The sequence below is a fragment of the Dendronephthya gigantea genome, unplaced genomic scaffold (assembly GCF_004324835.1).
Source record: "Dendronephthya gigantea isolate DGI-Jeju-01 unplaced genomic scaffold, DenGig_1.0 000047F, whole genome shotgun sequence".
Lineage (NCBI taxonomy): Eukaryota > Metazoa > Cnidaria > Anthozoa > Malacalcyonacea > Nephtheidae > Dendronephthya > Dendronephthya gigantea.
Genome location: NW_021163057.1, coordinates 904,230 through 928,654, shown reverse-complemented (window position 1 = coordinate 928,654; position 24,425 = coordinate 904,230). Strand labels below are relative to the sequence as shown.

Sequence of the window (24,425 nt, the reverse complement as noted above, 5' to 3'; positions counted from 1 at the left end):
CCTCCGAAAACTGAAAAGAATAAATTAATAGAAACCTCGATCTCCATAGGCTTTTAACCTATATATCAAGAAACCCTATTATGAAGCTAGAACTGAAAAGCATATTGAAATTAGTGCCATATGTTTGGTTACAAAATGTTGTAAAATGAAGAAAATATAAATTAGATAAAAGCCTTGCTAAATTTGCGCAATAGCAATGGAATTGCACTAATCTACTAAAATTAACACTATTCGGAAACATTTTTTCGGTTAAGACAAACACCTAAGACTTAAGATAAGTAGAAATTGCATGCATTATAGTAGCTATAAAACGCAGTATTGGATTTATTTATTGGATCACCACTCGTGATAAGGTTGGTATAGTCAGCAGTAGTAAATTATTCTCCAACTTCTCTAACATTATCAGTGAGAAAGAAAAATGAGATTGAGATCAATTTAAGGTGTAAAGTAAAAAACCGTCTCGGAGACCGGAGTGGCTATCTCAAAAATGTATTTATTAGCGTATATAGGGAATATACACGTGGGACGTGTCAGCTAGTCTACTGGGAATCAGTCATTCAAAATAAGGGAGTATATATGAGAGCGGTTGAATAATAGAATTCGGTATCGATGGCATTCTCTCGTCTCTCAGTTTTCTTGCAGTCAGTAGCAGTATTTCCTAAAGGAAGAGATTTATTCTCCTACTTTAGTTTTGGCGTTCTGCATGTTATTGACCCCAAAAATGGTTGAAACCGACTTCATTACCTATACATCATTGTCAAGATTGCTGCTGAGTGGAAATGCTTCGCTTCAAAAATGTCCATGTTCAGTGGATGGGTTTGATTTCAATGGAAATTGTGAAAAGATATAAAGTTAAAACATCACGGGAACAGTGAAAATCGTAGAATATAAAGTTTGTAAAAATACCGACATGCTTGTCAGTAAATATCCTACGCATAGACGAATAAAGAGATGCCCGCCACCGTCTACTGTTCAGTTGTGTGTTTAATGCAGTTTAGGTAATAAATGCTCTATATTGGTGTAAGAGTATAAATAAGATTTACAGCAACTGAGTGCATTCCTTCTTATCGTCCTCACTCCTCAGTGAAACGCGTGTTCTCGCAGCGTTCTCGTTGTAGCATGCAGGATTTCCACGCGTGCATGTGGAGGGCGAAACACGCAAAAATGTTGTTTAAATTTTCCGGTTGTAACAAGTTTGTCTGCCCCCGCCATACTGCCCTATATACTATACTATACTATATACTGTATACTATATAGAGTTTAAGCTCTTATTTTTTAAATACAGTCATCTACATGCATGCGCTAACATTTATTACGACGAAACTGATGTGAAGACATCAGCTGCTGAGAAGCAATTGATTAATTGCATATTCATGCATCAAACCGCAATAATGTTGTCGCAACTCGGCCGAAATATGGAACCACCTGCCGGTTCTAAACGAGACGGCCGCGTTATGGCGAACAGAACAGAACGTGAAATTGGCGGGTACGAAGCAGAATTCGTTACAACTTTACCCGACGAATACGAGTGTCCGATCTGTCAGTTGGCTTACCGCGATCCAGTGCAGTTGGAAGATTGCGGACATCGCCTGTGTTATTCCTGTTTGCAAGAACTACGACGAAGGTATACGTAAAAATTATGACCTGCAATAACAAATCGATCTTATTATATCAATCGTTACGTTATAATACGCGCATATGTGATTGTCCCACTGACTCAGAATGGGACGAACGCATCCAGGAATGATTATCCTTTGTAAATTTCAATTAAACTCCCTCCCCTTCGTCTTTCTAGACCGGCACAGTGTTCTGAAACAAGTCCACTCTGCTTGTTTACAGCATTCCTGCGAGTCCACGTATATATCTCGCTTGCCTTAAACCTTACTGCAGTACTATAAGGGAATTTCTGTTCCAGCCGTCATATATTTTTGATGCAAACGTATGATTTTCAAAGCAATCAATCGTGCCAGACAATGATTGTATACACTTTTCCCTCGGTATTGAAATAAAGGCTCTCTCTTGACCTTTCTGTCTCATGGACCTATATGTGTGACTAGATTATACAGTATACGTAATGATGCATGCAAGCTATTATTATCAGGACCTAGATCGATAACGGTTATTTCTTACTGATTGCCCTATTCGCGGGGATGACTTCAAAGCCTTTTTATATATAAAGTCGTTTCGCAACACTACATATATATCTGCATTGGGTGCTGCGTGGGGCGGTTGCGTGCAGACCCGAAAAAACATTTGCCTTTTCAAACACGCAAGGCCGTTAATACATTTCAAATTCAAGAAGGGCTCGATTCGGGTGTCTTGACATAAAAAACAAAAACTTCTGAAAATTCATTGCAAATTCATAACCATGCAATAGCATGTTTGACGCGTTATTTGCCGGGCAATTTGTTACAGTTAAAATTCTACAGCTGAAAGACCGACACACACCGAACGCGATCCGCCAACGCGACGCGATTTTTACGAATTTTTCAGTTTTTAAAAGCTGCTAATTTTGACGCCGATGTTGTGATATTCTGGTAATTACGAATTGATGGTACATTTTGACTGCTCTGGTGCCCATATCTCGCAAAATGTTCTTTTAGAATTGAATTTATTCGTTTCTGAAAATGAAATCGCGTTCAGTGTGTGTGGGCCTTAAGTTGTTTTGACATATCTTGCCGATGTATGCGGGCGTTTTATAGGTATATAAAGCTATCTAAAGCTATAGCTATAGATCAAATCCAACGAGTACTATAAGATTAGAAAAGTGATCTGTAGACTTCGGCATATTGTTTCAATAAGCTAGACAGGGTGGTATAAACTTCTCTTCAGTAAAGGTTTTTAATAATATTTATCGGGGATGTTCATGCATTCACGGTTCATTGTCTCACGTTTTGCAAACACTTTCTTTGCCAAACAATTGGAACAAGTCACGTTAGCTGTTTGCGGTTGACTGCACACGTTTTAAGCGAAGTATGACATTGACCCGTGTATTATTAAAATAAGCAAATAACATGTTGTGCAAGGTAGTGCGTGAATCCCGACCAAATAGCATGTGACCTTGTTTGTTTCTATGAAAATTTTTTCAATCCTCAAAATAATGTTTTCGGTAACTAGGATCATGGTGAACAACCTTATTTAATGTTCACAGGTATACGCTATTTTTACATTTTTTTCCGATATGGCCCGTGGTTAACGATCAATTTTATATATATATAACTGTATAGCTACATGCATGCACAGTTGTTTATATAGCTATTCATCACAGTTATGGTCGACAAATGTTAAATTACTGTATCTTGAAGGTACACCAGATAAATTACGACTTGTATAGAGTGTATCATTTCAAAGAAGTGATGTTTTTTCGATAAAAAAGGCATTGTAATTTGGAGAATTATTTTGCAAGCTGTTTTTATATACTATGCTGTTTTTTATATTTTTACAGCATGCATACACTCGTTACATAGTAAAGTGTAACTATGATGTATATTATTTATATTATTTATATTATCCTTTTAGACAAGGAGAATGTTGTGTTTGCCCGTTAGACCGGAGGCCAGTCTCTGCATCAAAGGTGAGCCATAAAATCCTCCTCCTAAACACCTTTTATTGACACCGCTTGTTTTTTTGTAATAGTTAAAGCAAATAACTGTCACCGTGACACAGAAATTTCCGCAAAAATTTCCATAACAATGCTCATGGGACAAGAAACCGTATGCTTTTATTATATATTCAATTCATTGAAAATCTCGATCAATCACCTCAACCTCTTATTTGGCATAACCTCGATTATTATAAATTCTTCCTTAAAAGGGTAAGGATTTTCGACTCTGCGTTCTTGATTGCACGCAAGCATAAACTGTGGGGCATTGAGCCGAAGGTTTCAGAAAAAATATAAAAGTTGGCACACGGTCAATAATCATTCTCAATTGTAATTGCAGCTGTTCTTCGACAAGGCAGCGAAAAGAGCCATCTTAAGTCAAATGGTCAAATGTTGTAACTGGAAAAGAAAATGCGATTGGTCCGGTGAGCTGAGCAGCTTAGAGGTATGAGTATCGAGATTTAGAAAAATTAAATTGCGCATCTATTGATATTTTGGTAGAATCGAAATTTGAAATTTCATTTCAACCGCCGCTATTGTATGATAATATAGTCACAAAATATTGACGTCTCGATTGCGGCGCGAGTTCTTAAACTTATTAAATGTCTTAATTTATGTTCAATGACAATGTTGCACGTTTTTCAAATTTTAATTTCAACTACTTGAATAAGCTGATTCAATTTCGGTAGAAGATACACAAGTACAAACACATTTTTATTAGGAGATAGCTGAGGGATAAGAAACTTCAGTTGACTTGGAGATGAAAATCCCGGAATATGCGACCTTGTCGTGAAGCCATCCCCTCTCGGGGAGCGACAATTCGGGACTTTAAATTTTCTAACTTTATCTTTATCTCGAACTGATGGGCTGTTTACATGAACCCGCATAGCCAAGCCGTAGATCCAACGAAGCGTGAGATGACTTTGAGGTAGTGAAATGAGTATATACAACATGATTCTGGCAGTGGTTAATTCATCCCGACAATACCTATACATGTTTTTGTTTGGTCTCATTAAGACTTATTTCAATACCTCGTTGGATTCGTTGAATCTTGGGGAGCTAGCATACGGAGATTAAGCTAAAAACTATTGGACACCTTAATTCGAATTCGAACTCTTAAATACCTGTGCCGCCAGTTTGTCCGAGTTTTCACCTGCCCCCAAGATCCGTTTTTCTGTATGCGTTGCTATAAGCAAACACACTGGAGGTGCCGGCACACTGTCGCGGATAGAAGCTTATATTTACTCAAATGCCATTTGTTATAATGCAATACTCGAATGACATTTGAGTTTTTTAGCTTTCTAGCCTTTTAGCTTTTCGGTATCTTTTTTGTGCCATATACTTGCTGCTAGAAATAACCAAATAATCATGTTTTAAAGATTGCCGGTCGAGAACCACATTCTGTTACCGCTGGGAATGCATGTATGCATATATACAAGCATAAAGCTCGTGCAAATTGGTCTCGATCTCAAATTTTCAAGAAAATATTAATTTTTTTTCCGGTTATGAGGTAAAGAAGGGTTTCATTTGGAAGAGTAAATTTGTAAAGGTCTGTTAATTTCGTTGCGTTTTTGAGGCACCGAGTATCTTATCCAGTATATCGGTAAATTAACCCATGCAAGGTTCAAACTGAGCTAACCTGCCTATATATACCGGTCTCAAATTGAATGTGCACGAACGTACTAGTTGCATGAACCTATGCATGCATAGTATATGGGCCACTGCAAGTTTTTTAAAACCTTTTCGAACTCTAAAATTACTAGAAAGTTATCTTTTCCTTTATGAGAAATATACATGTATCATTATTTGTATTCTTATTGCAGATTATACGGTAACGTTGTTCTATATATTTCATATGTTCATGTTCGTATAATCTTATAATTATGCAAACGCTATCAAACGCTATCGTTCGGGTTCAACCCAAACACATATGTATGCATCTCCCTCCCCCATTTGCCTCTATAGCGACGCCTCTTTTTAGGATATCGCTGCTTATACAACCGCTTGTTGTTAATAGGCATGAGGACGTGAACGTCAAAAAACACACGAAAGTGACGAATGAATGGCGTGATGCACCTATATATGGGCATACCACGCCATTTATTCACGTCCTCGTGCTGGGTCTGCCTAATTCCCAGCCAGCGTGCTTCCCCTGCCTGGAAAGTGTAGCACAGATATTAGAATAAAGTCGTTTCCCTGCAATAATATTAATGATTAAAGTGAATAAAATATAGCTTTAATCATTATTTAATTTTTGTGTTGTATGTTTAAACCGGAACTGACCTCGAACGTGTCAGTTTAATTCAGCTTTGCAACAGCTGTGTAATCACATTACAGGTGATGTATAACACAGCGCAACTTTTAGTGAACTCGAATCACACGTTTACAATGCAAAGGGGTTCTTTATAAGAAATTGTCTGGGATCTGAAACAATTTCTCTCGCTAGTTTCGTGTAAAATGTAATGTATGATCTGCTATTCTATACAGGATCACTTGAAAAACTGCAATTTCGAAGAGATACAGTGCACCAATGCTGGATGTGATGAAATGTTACACAGACGAGCGCTACAATATCATCTCAGCGCAAAATGCAAGTTGAGAACGGTCTCTTGTTCATTCTGCAGCGAAACGTATTGTTATAAGGATAACAAGGTACGCGTGTATGAACCTCAATCTGCATGTTTACATCGTGTTACAGTATTAATATGATGGTATAGATCTAGATGATCATAAAATATTCCGAGGATACAGTTTTAGCGAGCACAAGATTTAAGCCTTCACGAGATAATATATCTTCCAAGCTAGATCTTAAGCAATAACATAGGTGGCTCGTTTCCAGGCTTCATCAGCAGAAATGCAAATGGTTACACGACGATCATGGCGTCCAACTAATTTTTTATTATATAGACATATAAACTTTAAACTTCCCTAAATATCCTATCATATATATTCATTACTCGTTCAGGAATTAAATTTGGGGTCTATACAACAACATTTTCTAGTGTGAAATTCATTTCGTCCCCATTCCAATCGTATTTGCACATCTTTGAAAGTTTTAATGCTGCATGCAAACACGACAAAGTATATACAACAAATCTAACCTGTTGTTCAGACGTTTGTCCAGCAAAGCCTGCTATACTCGGATACGCCATTGCTTCGCTAACATTTCCCGTTTCTTTATTATTTATTAACAAAGATATTTCATTTCGACTAAAAACCGATTCTTGAACCGACAAACTATCATGTTACATTTGCCAGCACAATTCAAGTGAGTTCTCTACAAGGAATTTATAATTGTGTCTGGCTAGGAATTTGCTGTTTAATTGGTTGCGGCTGAAAGCTTGCAAACAAGAGCTGGTTCAAGCCAAAAAGCGAAACTTTACCTACCTTGTTTTCAACAAGTTGTTATCACAAACGTTATACGGTTATTAGGCGTTATCCTAATCTCGTTATAAAATATATAAGCTAATTCTATAAATCTACAGGATGTATCGCAAAAAAGAAGAACTTTAAAAATTAAACTATTGCTATATGTAATTTAAATGCCCTATCACTACTCTAAGCCTTTGGATGCGTAAAATATTGCCAGCTTTGTGCATTGTACATGATGTACATATTTTTAATTGTCACAAGCACAAAAGTCTTTCTGCTCCTGGGAATTTGAGATAACGTCTAAAAGCAAAATTCTGCACAATAATGCATGGTCAAAAACGTTTTTATCGTTCAGACTTATTACTTATATCCAGACGTCAAAAACACGTACGTACAAAACACGTTTTGAGAAAGGTCTTCTTTTTTTATACACCCTGTATAAAAAGGCGGATTTCCACTTACAGCGAAATCGTTCGCTAGCGAAATATTTGCATATTTTCTTTTGAATTTCAACAGCATGAATAAATTAGTGCTTGACTGTTCTCAATTCAAAAGAAAATATGCAAATATTTCGCTAGCGAACGATTTCACTGTAAGTGGAAATCCACCTTAAGAGATTCTTAGGCTATGTGCACACGAGCGTCGTTTTCAAGCGTTTTCAAAATCCGTTACGTTCCAAGGAAAAATATGCTTTATCTTATAAGTTAGCTTCAACTTCTATTGTAAATTGACGGTGTTTCAAACGGTTTTGGCATGAAAACGAAAATGAAAACGCTCGAAAACGTTACCGTGTGCACATAGTCTTAGATGTTTTTCCAAACAACTCAGAGAGACATTCAGTGTTCTAACGTTTTTGTCTTTATCGCATTAAACTCCGCTTACCACCATGCAGAGTTCACTGAAATTGCAACAGGGTAATGATATAAAGACATGTTATATTCAGGTACATATGAAACGGTGCAAGAGACTTCCGTTGGAGTGCTTAAACAAATGTGGCAAGAAAGATATCCCAAGAGAAGAGGTATAGGATATACCTACATGCTCCTACTCATATTACATGACTGCATGCATTTACGATAATTTCCATGTTGGTCAGTACTGTTTTCAATGCCCGCCTTTTGTACTTATTGCAAGTTCTAAGGGTGTTATAAATAACACGCGGCGCTCAAATGTCCAGTCCGACAGCTATGAGAATTATTTTTATGTATTTTGTAATTTTCTTATATCTGGGCGAGTTCCGTGGCTAAAATTTATAACAAAGAACTTCACCTTCATTAATCATAATGTATAAAGTTAATATAAATCAAGGAAAATGGAATTAAAAATGGACCAGTTTACTAACTGCATGTCCAATGTTTAAATGTCAAGCTTAAATTTCTTGATAATATAGAGCAATATAACACCACTTGCCAAATGAATGTGCTCTACTCCACGGGACCTACAGTTATACCACGGCTCACTATAGTTCTCGTTTGATATATGTAGATGTCAGTCCATCTCAACGGATGCCCGCAGGCCACTAATCCTTGTTCCTATGCAGACATTGGTTGTGACTTTAAGGTATATGTGGGTTTGGTATGTGATTGGGTCGGTACCTATATACGAACAAGCTTTGCTATTGTTTGCATGATGATAAAAATAAAACAATGAAATATAGAAAGTGTTTTTCAAAAGAACATAACATATAAACACTGTTCGCTATTGTTACTCACGGATTGAAAGTTTGCAGATTTGGACGGGATTTGAACTTCGCTAATCGAATGGGCGTCTATTCCTGCGTCTTTTTTCTGTTTCCCTCCTTGTCCTGGCTCCTCGATTGAAGTGGATGATTACATTTTTTACTTTACTTCTTCAGGGTAAACGGGACAATTTAGAAGATCACAACAAAACAGCCGTGCAGAAACATTTGCAGTTGGCGTGCTATAAAATACGCGAAAACGAGAGCAGAACCGTGTGCGTGGATGGCATGTACATCTGGAAAATAAACAACTACAGAAAGCAGATGGACGAGTCGCTTGCATCAGAGGAGGAAACGGCGATATTCAGTCCGGCGTTCTATACCAGTCAATATGGATACAAACTTAAATTGAAGGCGTACCTCAATGGACGGGATCGAGGACGAGGGACACATCTTTCCTTGTACATCATCATTATGAAAGGGGATTACGACGCTCTTCTTGACTGGCCGTACAACATGAAAGTGACATTCTATTTGTTGGATCAAAGCGACAGGCGTCAACATCGCTCGCACACGCTGAGTCCCAATCTCTCTTTGCCCAATATCAAGGTCGTCTTCAACAGACCGATAGGTAAAGAGAATCTCGGCATAGGAAACCCATGTTTCGTTCCAAACGAACTGCTGGAGTCAGGTGGCTTTGTACAAGATGATACCATCTTTATAAAAGTCGTCCTGAGTTCTCGGACAAACATTGACTGAAACTTCTTTGTCAGTAGAGAATAGCAATTATACAAGCAATTGCGGCAATAGAAGCGGCATTAGAAAATATTGGGCTATTCATTGAGTTTCTTCAAAAAACCCGAAATTTTTTGTTTATACTCATATCATAAAAATCTGATTGGTTGATGAAAATACGGTTCCGGTATGAGTAGGTTTTCAGCAAAGAGTTCCTCAAAATATCTGCATGATGAACTCTGCGTACGTTAATCCACTGCTTAATAGAAAAGGAATTGCTCAATATTTTTCTTCACGCTTCTATATAGCAGTCAGTGTAAAACATCCACCAAGGAACAATGAATTAAAAACACAATTAAGTAGTGGTTGAATATCAAACTCATTCTATGAAATGATTATCTTATTTATAGGCACAAAAGTAATGCATATTGCATAGTATGCCATGATGAATTGTATAAAAATAGGTACGCTAAGCGTACGTGAATCTGCGTGCGGCAAGCAGGTTACTGAGGTTAGGGACCTTTAAGCATATAGGATGGAAGCACGAGGATGGCGACTATCAATACAATTGGTCGCTAGAAAGATACAAATATTTAAAGACGTATGAGAGTTTCATATACGTTTTCAACTACATAGAATGTAGTTCCTTTATAATGGAAATTATTCCAAAAAAATATAATGGATTATATAGTCGCTCGAAATGACGTATCATATCAACGCAATCTGCGTTTTCAGGTGCATGGAGTGCAAAAAATGTAATTTTGTACTATTTTGATGTTTTGAACTTTAACTTTTAACTGTGCATAAGTTCTGAAGATCCGTAAACCGCCTGCTAAATGCTGCGGGAAAACGGTGATATTTACTTAGTTTTATACGATTATATATTTGTTTCCGAAAATTATTGATTTATCTGAAATCCTATACATTAAGACATTGTGGTACATAAGAAAAGCGTTTGGTTAGTTTATCAAACTTTATAGTTGCTTATTAGACTTAGAGTAGAGTTGTTCTAATTGACTACCTTTAATTTATTTAAGGTTAAGAGATAAAATTATATGTATAGTCTATAGTCATGGAGCTTTCTATTAATTCCATCCCAAGATCCATGCACGAATAAACAGAAACCCATTTCATATAGTTTGTTTTTTACATTTTCGCTTTCCGGTTTCTTAATTAACCAAATAAACTCTTTTTATCGTACTGTTTTCGACCTACTAAAATTATTTTGCTATTTTAACAAATATATTTGTTTATTTTTACAGTACTGACATGCAGTATGCACTAGTCCCCACCCAAAAATATTCAGTAAGGAATTCTACAGACCGAGACAAATCGATGTAGTGAAATAGTTTCCCGATCAAACTGTTTTTAAACTATATTTCACGGATTTTAAATCAAAGCTTTTTCCATGCTGTGCATGAGTAAGCTCTAGTTCAAGCAAAATTACAGTTTATTTAATATATAAATATAAAACAGGTGCTTTTAAATCTCAATCGACTTGCGTAATGGATGTATAGCTATATAGTCGCTCGAAATGATGTGCCATATCAACGCAATCTGCGTTTCAGGTAGAGTGCGAAAAATGATTTACGATAGTTCGGCAAACGCAGGAAATACAGCAAAGGATTTACGGAAAAAGTCACAGAGAATAAAACTGCTGAAGCATACCATATGTCATAAAGGAAAGGATGCTGACGATTATTAGGTCCGCTTTCTTTTAGCACTTCGTACAAAACCAAGAAAGGAACAATACCGATCACTTCAAAACACGCTATCAAAAGTATTGTCGTCAAAAATCGCTTCTCCTTTAACCTACGAATCTCTTGAGTACGGTTTGATCCAGATTCTTCGCTGGCATGCACCGCTAGCCGTCGGGATTGCTTTCGTAACGACAGTAAGGTTGCTGTGTAGAAAAGGCCTGCTCCAAACATAAGACTGCATCCGATGTAAATGTTGATAGAATTGACACTGAAAATGCTTGTCGCGGAAGAATATATTAAGAAATTGTTGACAGGGGACAACGACGTTATAATCCAAATAGTCGTGATCAATAGCATTATTTTCTTCCCCCTCATAAAAGAGCGATATTTAAATGGGTAGGCGACCATGAAAAATCGATCTACGCCAATCGAGAAGATTGTAACCATGGATCCACCTGTCGCCATTTGCCAAATGATGTTGAAACTCCAATGTCGCCCGACCCGAGTGATGTGCGGAATGCATAGACAAACTGTGAGATCAGAAACTGCGAGATTTATAACGAGATAAGTTCCGGAATTTCTAAAGCATTTGAGAGGATCTTTGATGAATGCAACCAAAAGTAGTACATGAAACATGACGCCACAACAACAAACAAGATATATAGGCAGGTCCCTCAAGATTTCTTCACTGTTTTCCATCAGTTTTTCGATTCTTTAAACTAAGGCAGTTCGCAAATAGTCTGTAGTGTAAATTACAAAAATTTAAACCTTCTCGATATCTGTGGGGAGTGGATACAGTTATGTTCAATCAACTCCTTTTAATAATAAACTTGCTGTCTTTATTGTATTTGTGACGGTTAATATCAAATATATTGTACCATAAATTTATTTTGGTGACAAATAAATGATATGTTGATTATAAATTATTGATATTAAATTTTTAATTTCCCACCTTATGTATTTGTTAAGTAATAATAAACATATCCAATCACAAACCCTGGCTTCAATATTATATATTTTTCATAAAGTTGTACATGTGAGATGACCGATTAATATCGGACTATTAGTCGACAGGGATCATGATTGATCAAAGGCAGGCTTCAACAAGGCCATTATACTACCCAATTTCGGATCGAATGAAATTTTCGCTTGACTTTCTGTTCCATAATTGTGACCGGGCACAATTGGGAGAAAATCAAGCAAGGATTACGCTCGATCGAAAATTAGTGGAAAACTGTTATTAATGCACTAAAGGGAAACTTTCTATTCATAGCAACATTGCGCACGATCGATTTTTTCATCTTTTCCATTTGAAATGTGTGCGTGTGGTGCATCTTTTGGGATCCGTTCGACGGTCTGTATTTAAAAAAAAAGCAATATGGAAAGAAGTCGATCCATAGTACAATACACCCCTTGACATTACTCATTATACGGTTATTTAAGGCTACCAGTTACAAACTATTATTAAACTACCTGTTATTAAACTACCAGTCTTCAAGTACTATACTTGTTAAAAAGTTTTTTTCTGAGTTTTCGTTCGACATTCATAGCTCAAAAACTGATGAGCATATGCTGTTGCAAGTGTAAGCTCTATCTGTACATATTTTTACCAAACGTAATTGGAATGTTTGAAGTTGTTTAATAACTGTCTTTCATTGTCACATTTTTTATAATACGAGAATTATATACAAGGCTGGGAATTATAGAATTTATCATTTCAGCCATGGCGTGTGATTTTCTAGGCAATTCTCTAGTTCACTGTTCACCATCCAAAATCTTTCACCCCAAATAAGTATCATGCAAGGCAGAATGAATTTACTTCACAAAGCTTTCACAAAATTCAGTTACTTGCCGGCTAGTCTTAACGCAAATGGCGATTAATCAAAATGGGCAACAGTCAATCGTAATCTCATGCAGTCACTCTAACGTCACACTTTCGGTTCAAGCCGGCCCGCGACAGCTCGCCTAACCAAGTTAAACGGGTCCTCGTTGGCTTGTTTACTGGTAATATATCAAAAGTATTATAATATAATTAAGGCGATCTGCGTTTTAAATAGAGTGCAAAAAATGTTTTACGATAATTTGGCAAACGCAGAAAATATATCAATGGATTTATGGCAAAAACAGAATAGAATAAAATGAACGCGGCATGCCATATTACAATTGTGTTAAGTGACCGGTGAAGATAATTTCTCCCATCCGCTCTTAGGACTTCATATGAGACTAAGCAAGGAAGTATGCCGATGACTTCGATACACGCTATTAAAAGTATTGTCGTCAGAAATCGCTTTTCCTTTTGCCTACGAATCTTTTGGGTACGGTTTGGTCCAGATTCTCTGCTCACATCAGCTAGATTTTGGGCTTGCTTTCGCAGGGACATGGAGGTTCCTGTGTAAAAGAGGCCTGTTCCAAGCAATACGCTCATCACGAAGTAAATATTATTGGAATCAACACTAAAAGTATCCGACTGGGAGGAAGATAACAGGAAACTGTTGAGAGGGGCAAAAGTTGATAAAATCCAAATAAACGTAATCAGGAAGATAATTTTCTTTCCGCTCATCAAAGAACGATGTTTAAATGGATAGGCGACCATTACATAGCGATCTACAGCAATTGAGAAGATTGAAATCATCGAGGCACAAACTGCCATTTGCCAAATGACATTCACGCTCCAGTGCAGCCACTCGCTCCCCTTTGCGTATGGACTGAATAAAGACACTATGAGATCAGAAACTGCGAGATTAGCGACGAGATAGGTTGCGGAATTTCTAAAGCATTTAAGAGGATCCTTGATGAATGCCAGCAAAAGTAGTATATGACATATGACGCCACAGGTACATATGAAATATGTAGGGATGTTTATCAAGATTATAGTACTTTGTTCCATCAGATTCCAAATTCTAAAAACTAAACAATTTTCAAAACAGTCTGTCGTGAAATAATATGTAATCTTTTTAATACCAGTGCATGAAGACAACAATAGACAACTCTTTCAGTAGACGTCTGACATCTTGTGGTTTTTTATTACTTTTTGCAATAATTATAGCATTAACATACATGTATATTACAACGACGACAGGAAAATTGAACTTAATTTTTTAATTTTTTTACTCATTATAACATGCAGTCAAATTAAAAAGGTGCCGGACATAAGAACAATATAATCTTACTTTTCAAGTTACGATTTACTGACAGGTTGCTGACCTATAAGAAAAAATTATGTGCATCTCTATATTTTCCTTCCTAAAAGCTCTGTTTTCTGATGATTTAAACACAATGGAATTTACGAAATTTTGGGGTATTTTTGAATGATTATAGTTCGCAAGGCGGTTAATTTTAATCGAACAAAACCTTGATGATTAACACATATGTCCAAAAGTACAAATACGCATTCCTAAAAAAGAGGGAGGCAAAATATCGCCCGTCTCTATAGAATATTCTCATTCTAATGTAATCGTAACGGATGTGGGAATGATGTTTCGACCAGCTTAAATTTGGTCGGTTTTTCTATACAGTATTTCATGCAGCTATATATATAATGCATGAAAATGCCTGATAAGATGTGTTAAAACAACCCCTTTTTTGTATGATTCTATCCGCGGGATCGTCGGGGCCGTATGAGGGACAGCTCAGATAATATTAATACAACTTCCTTCTCTTTTCTTATATATTTATTTTGTTGTCGTGCCCCAGACCAAGTCATCAACCTTCTCTCTTAACCTTCTCTTTTAACCAGTGCAACCCGTGATATTTTATACTCTAAACTATAGTGCGTTATTGTGCATTGTTCATTGTTCATTGTGCATAGTGCAAAGTGCAAAGTGTTGTCATTTCCATGTGTCCATCACGTGCGAAACCCTTGGGTGCATATAACAACAATTTCCCTTATATTACATATCTCTCCCCTTTAGATGAAAACCTCCTGGTTTTCGGTTAGGCCAAAACGTAAGCATTTTTCTTGTATTCATTGCAATACAAGGTTAAAACAATTATAGTTAGCTCCTCGTTGACGGTTCGTTTATCATCATCATATTGTTCTTTCTCTTGTCCATCTTTTCTTCTCTTGTAATTGCGTTTTTCTTTTATTGACGGCAGTAAGCTTCTCTGTTGGACGTTGCCACGCGATGATAATTTTGTGTTGTCAAGTTTATGCAATTAGCGACTATACTAGCTGTACTCACTTTTACTAGCGTTGGAAATTTGACATGAACCAAGAATAGGAAGAAGATGTCGTGCCAAGGAATTTACAAAGACACAACGTATCGTAACAAAACATAACATAACATAAAGAGTGCAATTTGTGACAAAATAACATACAATACAATGCCTAGATCCTAGCTCAACATTGACGTTAACAAAGCACAGTTCCATGCAAGTACGAAATAAAACGCAATTTGACTTCAGCCACAGGCACAATGTGTGCAGGAGGGTTGGGAACAACAGTAGTCAAATTGTCCATTGTTTCATCTGCTTCGGCCGAAATGGTAATTAGAAACAACGCAGGGACTACGAAATCGAAAGTCTAAACCATAAAACTATGAATTATCGGTCAGTTAGAGGTACAGTCTGTGTTTTCAGTGTTTGTCATGACCATGTCTGTCTCATCAATCCATGAATTGTGTGTAGGGCTGTAACCTTCCCATTTGACGAAAAATTGTTTCTTACCTTTTCGAGTGCGTGTTTTAAGAATTCGCTCTATATTGTAAACAGGTTCATGCACCTTAGCTGCTGTATTGTCCGTAGACTGCTGTGGCGCGGTATTGTTTTCGTTTTGCTGGTTGTGATGGGGTAGTTCGTTCTCGGGAATTGGTGGGTCGGTTGGCACATCCGGATTGGGAGGGTTTTGAGGACGTGAATCTGGGTCATAGTACGGTTTCATTCTGTTGGCATGTACTGTAACGGACACGAGGCGGTTATCACAGGTTCTTAGTTTGAAGTGTACTGGAGAGCATTTTGCGACAATGCGGAATGGCCCGTGCCAATGGTGCATAAGTTTTCGCGACAAGCCTTTCTTGGTTTTGGGCGTGTACACCCATACTCTATCACCGATTGCAAAGGTCGGTTCGCGAGCGGACTGATCATATACAGTTTTCATGGCTTGCTGAGCGCGTTGAATATTCGTACGAGCTATTTCCTGCGCTTCTTCGATTGCTTCGACGATACGCGCGCGATGCTCGTGTATGGATCTCGTCTCGTTACGCGAAGGGAGGAGAGTGACGTCCATAGGTAGCCTAGCTTCTCGACCGTAGAGGAGGTAAAAGGGACTTTCTCCAGTTGTGTCGTGAGGGCTAACACGATATCCGAAAAGGATAGCAGGGATATGTAAGTCCCAGTCTTTCTGGTTGCGGCTGACGTACATGGATATTGACTGGCACAAGGTGTGATTAAAGCGCTCAACCATGCCGTCCGTTTGAGGATGATATGCTTGTGTTGACTTTTTTCGTATTAAGTAGGTCGCAAACGGAGCGAACCAGTGATGATAGGAAGTTTGTACCGCGATCGGACAGAAGGGTGCGCGGTGCACCATGCCTAGCCAAGATCTCGTCCACAAGAAGGTTGGCGATAGTCGGAGCATCGATTTTTGGGACCGCAAATGCTTCAGGCCAGCGTGTCAAGTATTCTGTGAATACAACAACGTATCGGTTACCAGTATTCGAAACAGGGAATGGTCCTAAGCAGTCGACAGCCAACCGGTCAAAGGCGTTTTCTACCGGAATTGGTAAGAGAGGGGCCTTGTGGCGGTTTCTAGGAGATTTTTTCATGGCGCAATCCACACAAGTCTTACACCACCGATCAATATCACTGTACATGTTGCGCCAGTAGTATCGAGTGCGGAGTTTGGCGTAGGTCTTTTGAGTACCCAGATGGCCTGCAGTAACATCATCATGTGCCCAGTTAAAAATTCTCGGATTTCAGAGCATCAGGGATAACTAAGCGAGAACATACGTCTTGACGTCTACGTTTATTGGGAGTCCACAACGAAAAGAGCAGGTCATGTTCGTCCAGGTAAAATGTGTCACGGTGCAACACAAGGGAACGAGCGCGGTTTTGGTTCGCTGGGAGGTGATCATTTTCTAAGTAGGCAATGAGATCAGCAAGCTCTACATCACTGCGTTGGAGACGACGAATTCGTGCGATTGGTACGCCCGGTAGATCATATGCACTAATGGTCGGCGGTATTTTATAAGGACGACGAGAAAGAGCATCAGCATCCGAGTTCATCTTACCTGGTTTGTGCACGATAGTAAAATTATATTGTTGGATAAGAAGAGCCCAACGCGCAAGTCGACCATTTGGATTCTTTAAGGACATTAACCAGCGCAGCGAATGATGATCTGTGTAGATTGTGAATTTGCGGTCGTCAAGATAGTTCCTGAATTTTTTTATGCCTTCTATAATCGCTAGAGCTTCACGCTCGGTGGTAGTGTAATTACGTTCGGCAGGGTTTAGATCACGCCCGCCATATGCTATTGCGCGGTTTAACCCTTCTTGCACTTGACACAGCGCATAGCCAATACCGGTTGAAGAGGCGTCGGTGTGGAGCTCAAAGGGGAGCGAAAAACTTGGATAAGCTAGAATAGGCGCGCTAGTAAGAGCTGATTTCAGGTTGGTAAATGCTGTTTGGCATGCGTCATTCCAAGAAAAGCGAACATGCTTGTGTGTTAACTGGTTTAACGGCGAGGCTATTGCAGCAAAATTTTTATGAAGCGTCTGTAATAATTAGCCAGACCCAAAAAACTACGAACTTCGCGAGTACAGCGTGGAATAGGGAATTCTTTAACTGCGGCAATTTTAGCAGGATCAGGGCTAATGCCATCGCGAGAAACTAAATGTCCAAGATATTCGACGCTTGGGCGCGCAAACAAGCATTTGCTAGGTTTGAGCTTAACATTAGCAGCGCGGAGCCTGGAAAAGACATCATTGAGATGCAATAAGTGGTCTTCGAATGTTCTGGAAAAGATGATAATATCATCCAGGTAGACAAGACAAATCATATATTGGAGGCCGCGCAGAACTGCGTGCATCAGACGCTGAAATGTAGAAGGGGCGTTGGCGAGGCCAAATGGCATTTTCCTAAACTCGAACAGTCCAGCATGGGTAGCAAAAGCTGTTTTAGGTTTGGATTCCTCGTCCATCTCAACCTGCCAATACCCTGACCGGAGGTCCATGCACGAAAAGTAGGCGGTGCCATGTAAGCAGTCCAAAGTATCCTGTACATTTGGAATTGGATGAGAGTCACGCCGAGTGACACTGTTCAACTTGCGGTAATCAACACAAAAACGTTCGCTACCGTCTTTCTTCTTAACCAGCACTACTGGGGCTGCCCATGGGCTAACGGATGGTTGAATCGTTCCTTGGTTTAGCATTTTTTCAACATGTGCATCGATCCGATCGCGTACAGCCGGCGAAACGCGGTAGGGTTGTTGACGAACTGGAGAGGCATTACCTGTGTCAATGTGATGTTGCACGAGTGAAGTTTGTCCTAGTTCGTCATCTGTGACTGCAAATACGTCACGATTTGCTTGCAGTAGTTTGAACAGTTGGCTTTTCTGTGCGTCAGTGAGGTCAGTATGGTTAAGATCAATTGGAAGATCAGCTTGCTCCGAAGTTGAGACGCTTGCTTTACTTTGAGTTGATTGGTCGACAGTAGCTACGACCGGAGGCTCGTCGCACATGGTAAATTGTCCTAAATTAGTGCGGCGGTAAATGGTGACCGGTTGTGAGGTTGGATTAATGACTCGAAATGGGATTGTTGTGTTTTCAGATATTTCCACTATTGCTGCTGCACCGCAAAGGCTATATCGATCTGCTAACATAGGATTAGATTCTACGAGACCCATTAAATTACAGTTAAAAAACGAATTTGGCTGCATGTCTAGCTTTGCTGGGATTACTGATTCCGAAAATGGCGGCAGAATACAGGTCATGTAAGCATGAACCGAACTTGAAAATGAAGACTCTTGAAAAGGCGGCGGAGTGTCCGTTGGAGGTGGCATTCGCAAAATGCATGTGTCAAGGTCTATCACAGATTGGTAGTGGGACAAAAAGTCTGCCCCAAGGATCGCATCATAATTTAGACGTTCAATGATGTGAGCGTAGAAAGGGTACACATTTCCTCAAACTGAACTTGTATAAGTGTAAGACCGTCCACTGAAATGCTTTCTCCGCTTACTGTTCTAATAGAACTCACCCTGGTTGCCTTTGGAGGGTGCTTAGTGAGATCAGGCACACGTTTAAATAATGCCGAACTTATGGTAGTTATTGCTGCGCCAGTGTCACAGAGAAATGACACAGGAACATTGTTTACCTTACCTGGGATAAAAGGACAGTTGTTATAAGTCTGAAATTTAACCTTAATATTAGATAACGTTTTAGACGGTTTGGGGTTATCACTAGTGCTGGAGTCAGGAACTGGATATACAAGTCCTTCTAAATCAGTGTTTAAGACAGTTTCGTAATTACAGGTATCAAGTTTCGCATCGCTATTATCAGATAAGTCAACAAGATTATCACAGACTGGTACTTTTGCTACATCGTGCAATTTATTACATTTCTGAAAACCAATATCAAGGTTTTGTGGAACTGGAACATAAACATCTGGTGACGCGGTCACCTCACAACTATTCGCGCTTTCTTCGTCGATTAATTGTTCATTTGTTTTATGCGTTTCACAATGTTCATTCATGCGGTTTACGGAAACAATATCTTGGTACAATACATCGCTACTTTTGTCTGCGCTAAAACTAAAATCAATATCTGATAAATCAGGATGTATTTTAACAAATTCTGAGCTTTCTTCACGAACAGGTTCCTCCAAAATCTCTTCATCACTATCTATTTCAATTAAGGTATCAACTGGAACAACATGCGTATTCTTAATATTAACATTATCTTTATTAACAGTTTGGATTTTGGAACATTTTGATTCACTAAGTTTATTTACAAAATATGCTTCCTTATCGTCCCGTAATAAGGAAGCGTTAATTAGTTTCCCGAGTTCTGTTGAAATGGATTGTTACCTCTAGGGGCCTGTTGCGGAAAAAATGGGCGCGCATTTCTACTGAGACTTGAGTTTTGATGCGGATGACTAGGAGGCGTTGGATGTTGCGAGGTGACAGTTGCGAGCTATGTGGCCAATTTTATCGCATTTGTTGCATATGGGTAAACCATCTGTTGTACGACGATTACGTGTTGAAGGTACACCCGAATTTGCTTGTCTATGCATGTGTGTCATAAAACGTGTTTGGCGCCGTACTTCGTCCCGAACTAATTGAGCAATATGGTCTGGGTCGTGCCTTGAGCCAGGTGCTTGTTTGCGCCATTCGTTTTGATAACTGCTGTTCCGTGGGTAACCAGAAAATTTTGGGCCAGTAGGCACACTATAAGCGGCTACCTGTTGTGCTTGCTCCTGCTGCGCATTTGCAAGCGTCTCTAAACTTTTTACCATTGATTGCAGTTGGTTTTCGAGCTTTTGCTGCCCTGTGTTAGGTGTGCTAATTGAGACAGCTTCCTTCAAGGTTGCTAAATTTTCCGCCTCAGCTAGAGATTTGGGTTGCCCAAGTATAACATGAGCTTTTAATTCGTCGCGAAGACCTTGGATAAAATAATGCATGCCATCGCTATCATTTAAACCCAAGCGCTTATACAATCGCCGGATATCCGCGGCATAGCTCGTTAGCGGCTCTGTTGATCCCTGCTTTCTTGATGACAATTGCTGACGCAAAAGCCAGATCGCAGCTGGATTGTTGAACTGCGTCTTAAGAGCATCAGTTAAGTTTTTATACGATCTAATTTCATTTTTATCAATACTAGAATACCAAGAACTAGCATTACCCTGAAAATAAAGGGGTAGAGCGCGTAGACGGTGATTGTCATCCCACCCACAAAAATTTGCATATCTTTCAAAGTGATTTAAAAACGCTACAAAGTCATCAGTGGATTTGCCCTGAAAAGGTGTTGGCTGTAGTGCAGTGCCAACGTGTAATGTATTCTGTGCACTTAGTGTGGCTAGTTGAGCCTGTTGTTTTTCATGTAACTGAAGCAAGTCGTCATGATTTTGTTTGCCTAGACGATGTGTTTCATCTAGGATAGCGTTGTTTTGTTCAGTTGTCCGTACCGACTTTTCAATCACTTTTAACAGTTCAGACAAACTATTCGCAATCTCAGGATGTTCCGTCAAACTCATATTCAGACCGCGTGCAAATGCTTTTGATGGACAATCAGACTGTATGTTGTCTGTAGCGCGACCGCGACTACGTGTAACAGGACCGGTAAAAGACACAATGAAATTTTTTGTGATTGTGGCCGAAAGTGCAAATTACTAAGTACTTATTACGACGAGCACAACAGGTAGTAAACATAAAACACACTATAAACAATTAACGGACATTTATACGCAAATAAAATTGATGTATAATATAGTAAAGGAAAATTGACACGACATGTGGTTCTTTGTCTTTTCCGTGCTATTGTAATTTGAGTATAACAAAGTCGCACCTGTTTTTTTTTTCTCTTATAGCTGTTGTCTTTATAGCTGTTGTCTTTATAGCTGTTGTCTTTATAGCTGTTGTCTTTATAGCTGTTGTCTCTTATATTCTGCTTGTCTTTTATGTTCTGGCTATATCATCATCAGCGGCGCCCGCATCCTCCACCAATGTTAAAACAACCCCTTTTTTGTATGATTCTATCCGCGGGATCGTCGGGGCCGTATGAGGGACAGCTCAGATAATATTAATACAACTTCCTTCTCTTTTCTTATATATTTATTTTGTTGTCGTGCCCCAGACCAAGTCATCAACCTTCTCTCTTAACCTTCTCTTTTAACCAGTGCAACCCGTGATATTTTATACTCTAAACTATAGTGCGTTATTGTGCATTGTTCATTGTTCATTGTGCATAGTGCAAAGTGCAAAGTGTTGTCATTTCCATGTGTCCATCACGTGCGAAACCCTTGGGTGCATATAACAACAATTTCCCTTATATTACAGATGCGAGCATTAAAATTATTATATATTACTCGAAGATGACAATCTTCCCCTGTGGATTCGGATTTTATTTGTTAACAAGGCGTTTAAAAAAAGACAACCATAAGCAAGTTGACCTCTTAGGCATCGTTCAGTCAGACTACGTGCGCTGAGCTGGTGATCATGCTATTGGCATTGTTAATTTTTCCTTCTAGTGCATCTACTGTGCCCATCCGGTCGCTCCTGGAGTATTGAATTGCTTCAGTACTTTCAATTCGTGGCTTTTTTACTCATGATACAAAGCATGGAAAGCAAAATGGTCTATACAAGAGCTATAAAAGTTCTAAAGAACGCGCGATTTTCTCCAACCCACGACCTTTACGTCACTCGAAAGTAAAATAAGTGACGGATTTCCTTCACTTTTAAAAATTGATACCTAGGCTATAATAGTAAATATAGCAAAAATACATGGTTTAGTTCTACAGGATTTGAATATGCAAAGCTCTACACCAATATAGTTCAAAACCAGTCCAAAGGCCCTAAATTGGCGAGATTTGTCCTACGTACCCGCAAAGTGCACGCATGTACACTACTTGCGTTTCATGTAGACTGCAAAAAATGTCTTACGGTAATTTGGCAAACGCAGAAAGTATATCAAAGGATTTATGGCAAAAGTAAAATAGAATAACATGAATGCGGCATGCCATATGATAATTATGGGTAGTGAACGCTGGATGTAATATATCCCGTCTGCTTTAACAACTTCGTATAAGACCAAGGACGGAAGAATACCGATCACTTCAACACACGCTACCAAAAATATTGTCGTCAGAAATCGCTTCTCCTTTAACCTACGAATTTCTTGAGTACGGTTTGATCCAGATTCCCCGCTGGCATTGGCTAGCTTTTGGGCTTGTTTTCGCAAGGACAGTGAGGTTGCTGTGTATAGAAGTCCTGTTCCAAACATTAGGCTAATCCCAACGTAAACATTGATTGAATTCACACAGAAAATATCTGGTTTTGAAGAAGATATCAAGAAACTGTTGACTGGCACAAATAACGATGAAATCCAAATAGACGTAATCAAAGTGATAATTTTCCTTCCCCTCGTCAAAGAACGATGGAAAAATGGGTAAGCGACCATGAGAAATCGATCTGCAGCAATTGAAAAGATTGTAGTAATCGACACACATGCCGCCATTTGCCAAATAATATTCGCACTCCAGTGTAGGCTAACGGTCCCCATTGTGTACGGACTACATAGCGATACTGTGAGATCGGAAACTGCGAGATTAGCGACGAGAAAGGTTGCCGAATTCCTGAAGCATTTGAGAGGATCTTTGAAGAATGCTATCAGAAGTAATACATGACACACGATGCCGCATAAACATATGAAATATATCGGCACGTTCATTAAGATTACAGCGCTCTTTTCCATCAGTTTTCAAATAGAAACAAGAAGGCATTTGCTAAATAGTCTGCATAAATAAAGCATGCCCATCACCATATACAGAGAAAATATACGATCAACTCTGTAATAGACCTGTTATACATTTTGTAATAAAACCCAACCTATGACGATGACAGGACGATTAAGATTGAATTAAATTATTTTTAATTAAATGCCGTCAAGTAACAACTATATATATGCATGGCTATGAGAACATAGATTATGGAGGGGTAAATATGACGAGAATTGAGCGTCACGACGATGTTTTTGGTGGACGACACTCGGAAGTCGTGCGTTTATACCACGGCTATATATATATACATCAGTATTTATATGTTCCAGATGAGATTGGCAAATTTTACTTGGCGAAAACATACCTGGCAAATTAAATTTAAAGTATATTCAGTGGCGTAGCCGTGCAGCCTGAAGATTTTGTCCCGCAATGTAAATTTTATTCATTTCTTTAGAAATTTATTGTTTTACACTCAATGATGACCAAAATATTAGATACACACATACACAGCGTAATACATACATATACACCGCTAACTGTGCAAAGATCCGGCGCCGTCCTTGTAGTTAAACCTTGCCTGGCCCTTGTTGCGAGCTATTGCATGGCGTGTTTTATCATATCCATATAAAATGTCAATCGACTCAGTTTCGTTTCAGGTAGAGTGCAAAACATGTTTTTCGATAATTTGGCAAACACAGTATGTATACCAAAACTGCATAAAAAAAAACTGTGAGATCGGAAACTGCCAGATTGGCGACGAGATAGGTGGCGGAGTTTCTAAAACATTTGAGAGGATCTTTGTAGAATGCCATCAAAAGTAGTACATGGAAAATAACGCCACATAAACGGATGAAATAAATAGCCAACCCGACCATGGTAAAATTGTTGTTTTCATCCATCATTCAGCATGAC

The 24,425-nt window shown here is 38.8% G+C and overlaps 1 protein-coding gene across 1 annotated transcript; it reads left to right on the top strand.

Annotated features, from left to right (window-relative positions):
• The first annotated feature begins 1,390 nt into the window (after positions 1 to 1,390).
• Positions 1,391 to 10,483, top strand: LOC114527835 (TNF receptor-associated factor 3-like). The gene is made up of 7 exons (XM_028549539.1): positions 1,391 to 1,624; positions 3,520 to 3,574; positions 3,942 to 4,046; positions 6,089 to 6,253; positions 7,917 to 7,994; positions 8,459 to 8,533; positions 8,829 to 10,483. The coding sequence occupies exons 1-7, from the start codon at positions 1,392 to 1,394 to the stop codon at positions 9,408 to 9,410; spliced, it is 1,293 nt and encodes a 430-aa protein (XP_028405340.1). The 5' UTR covers position 1,391; the 3' UTR covers positions 9,411 to 10,483.
• Positions 10,484 to 24,425: the final 13,942 nt, after the last annotated feature.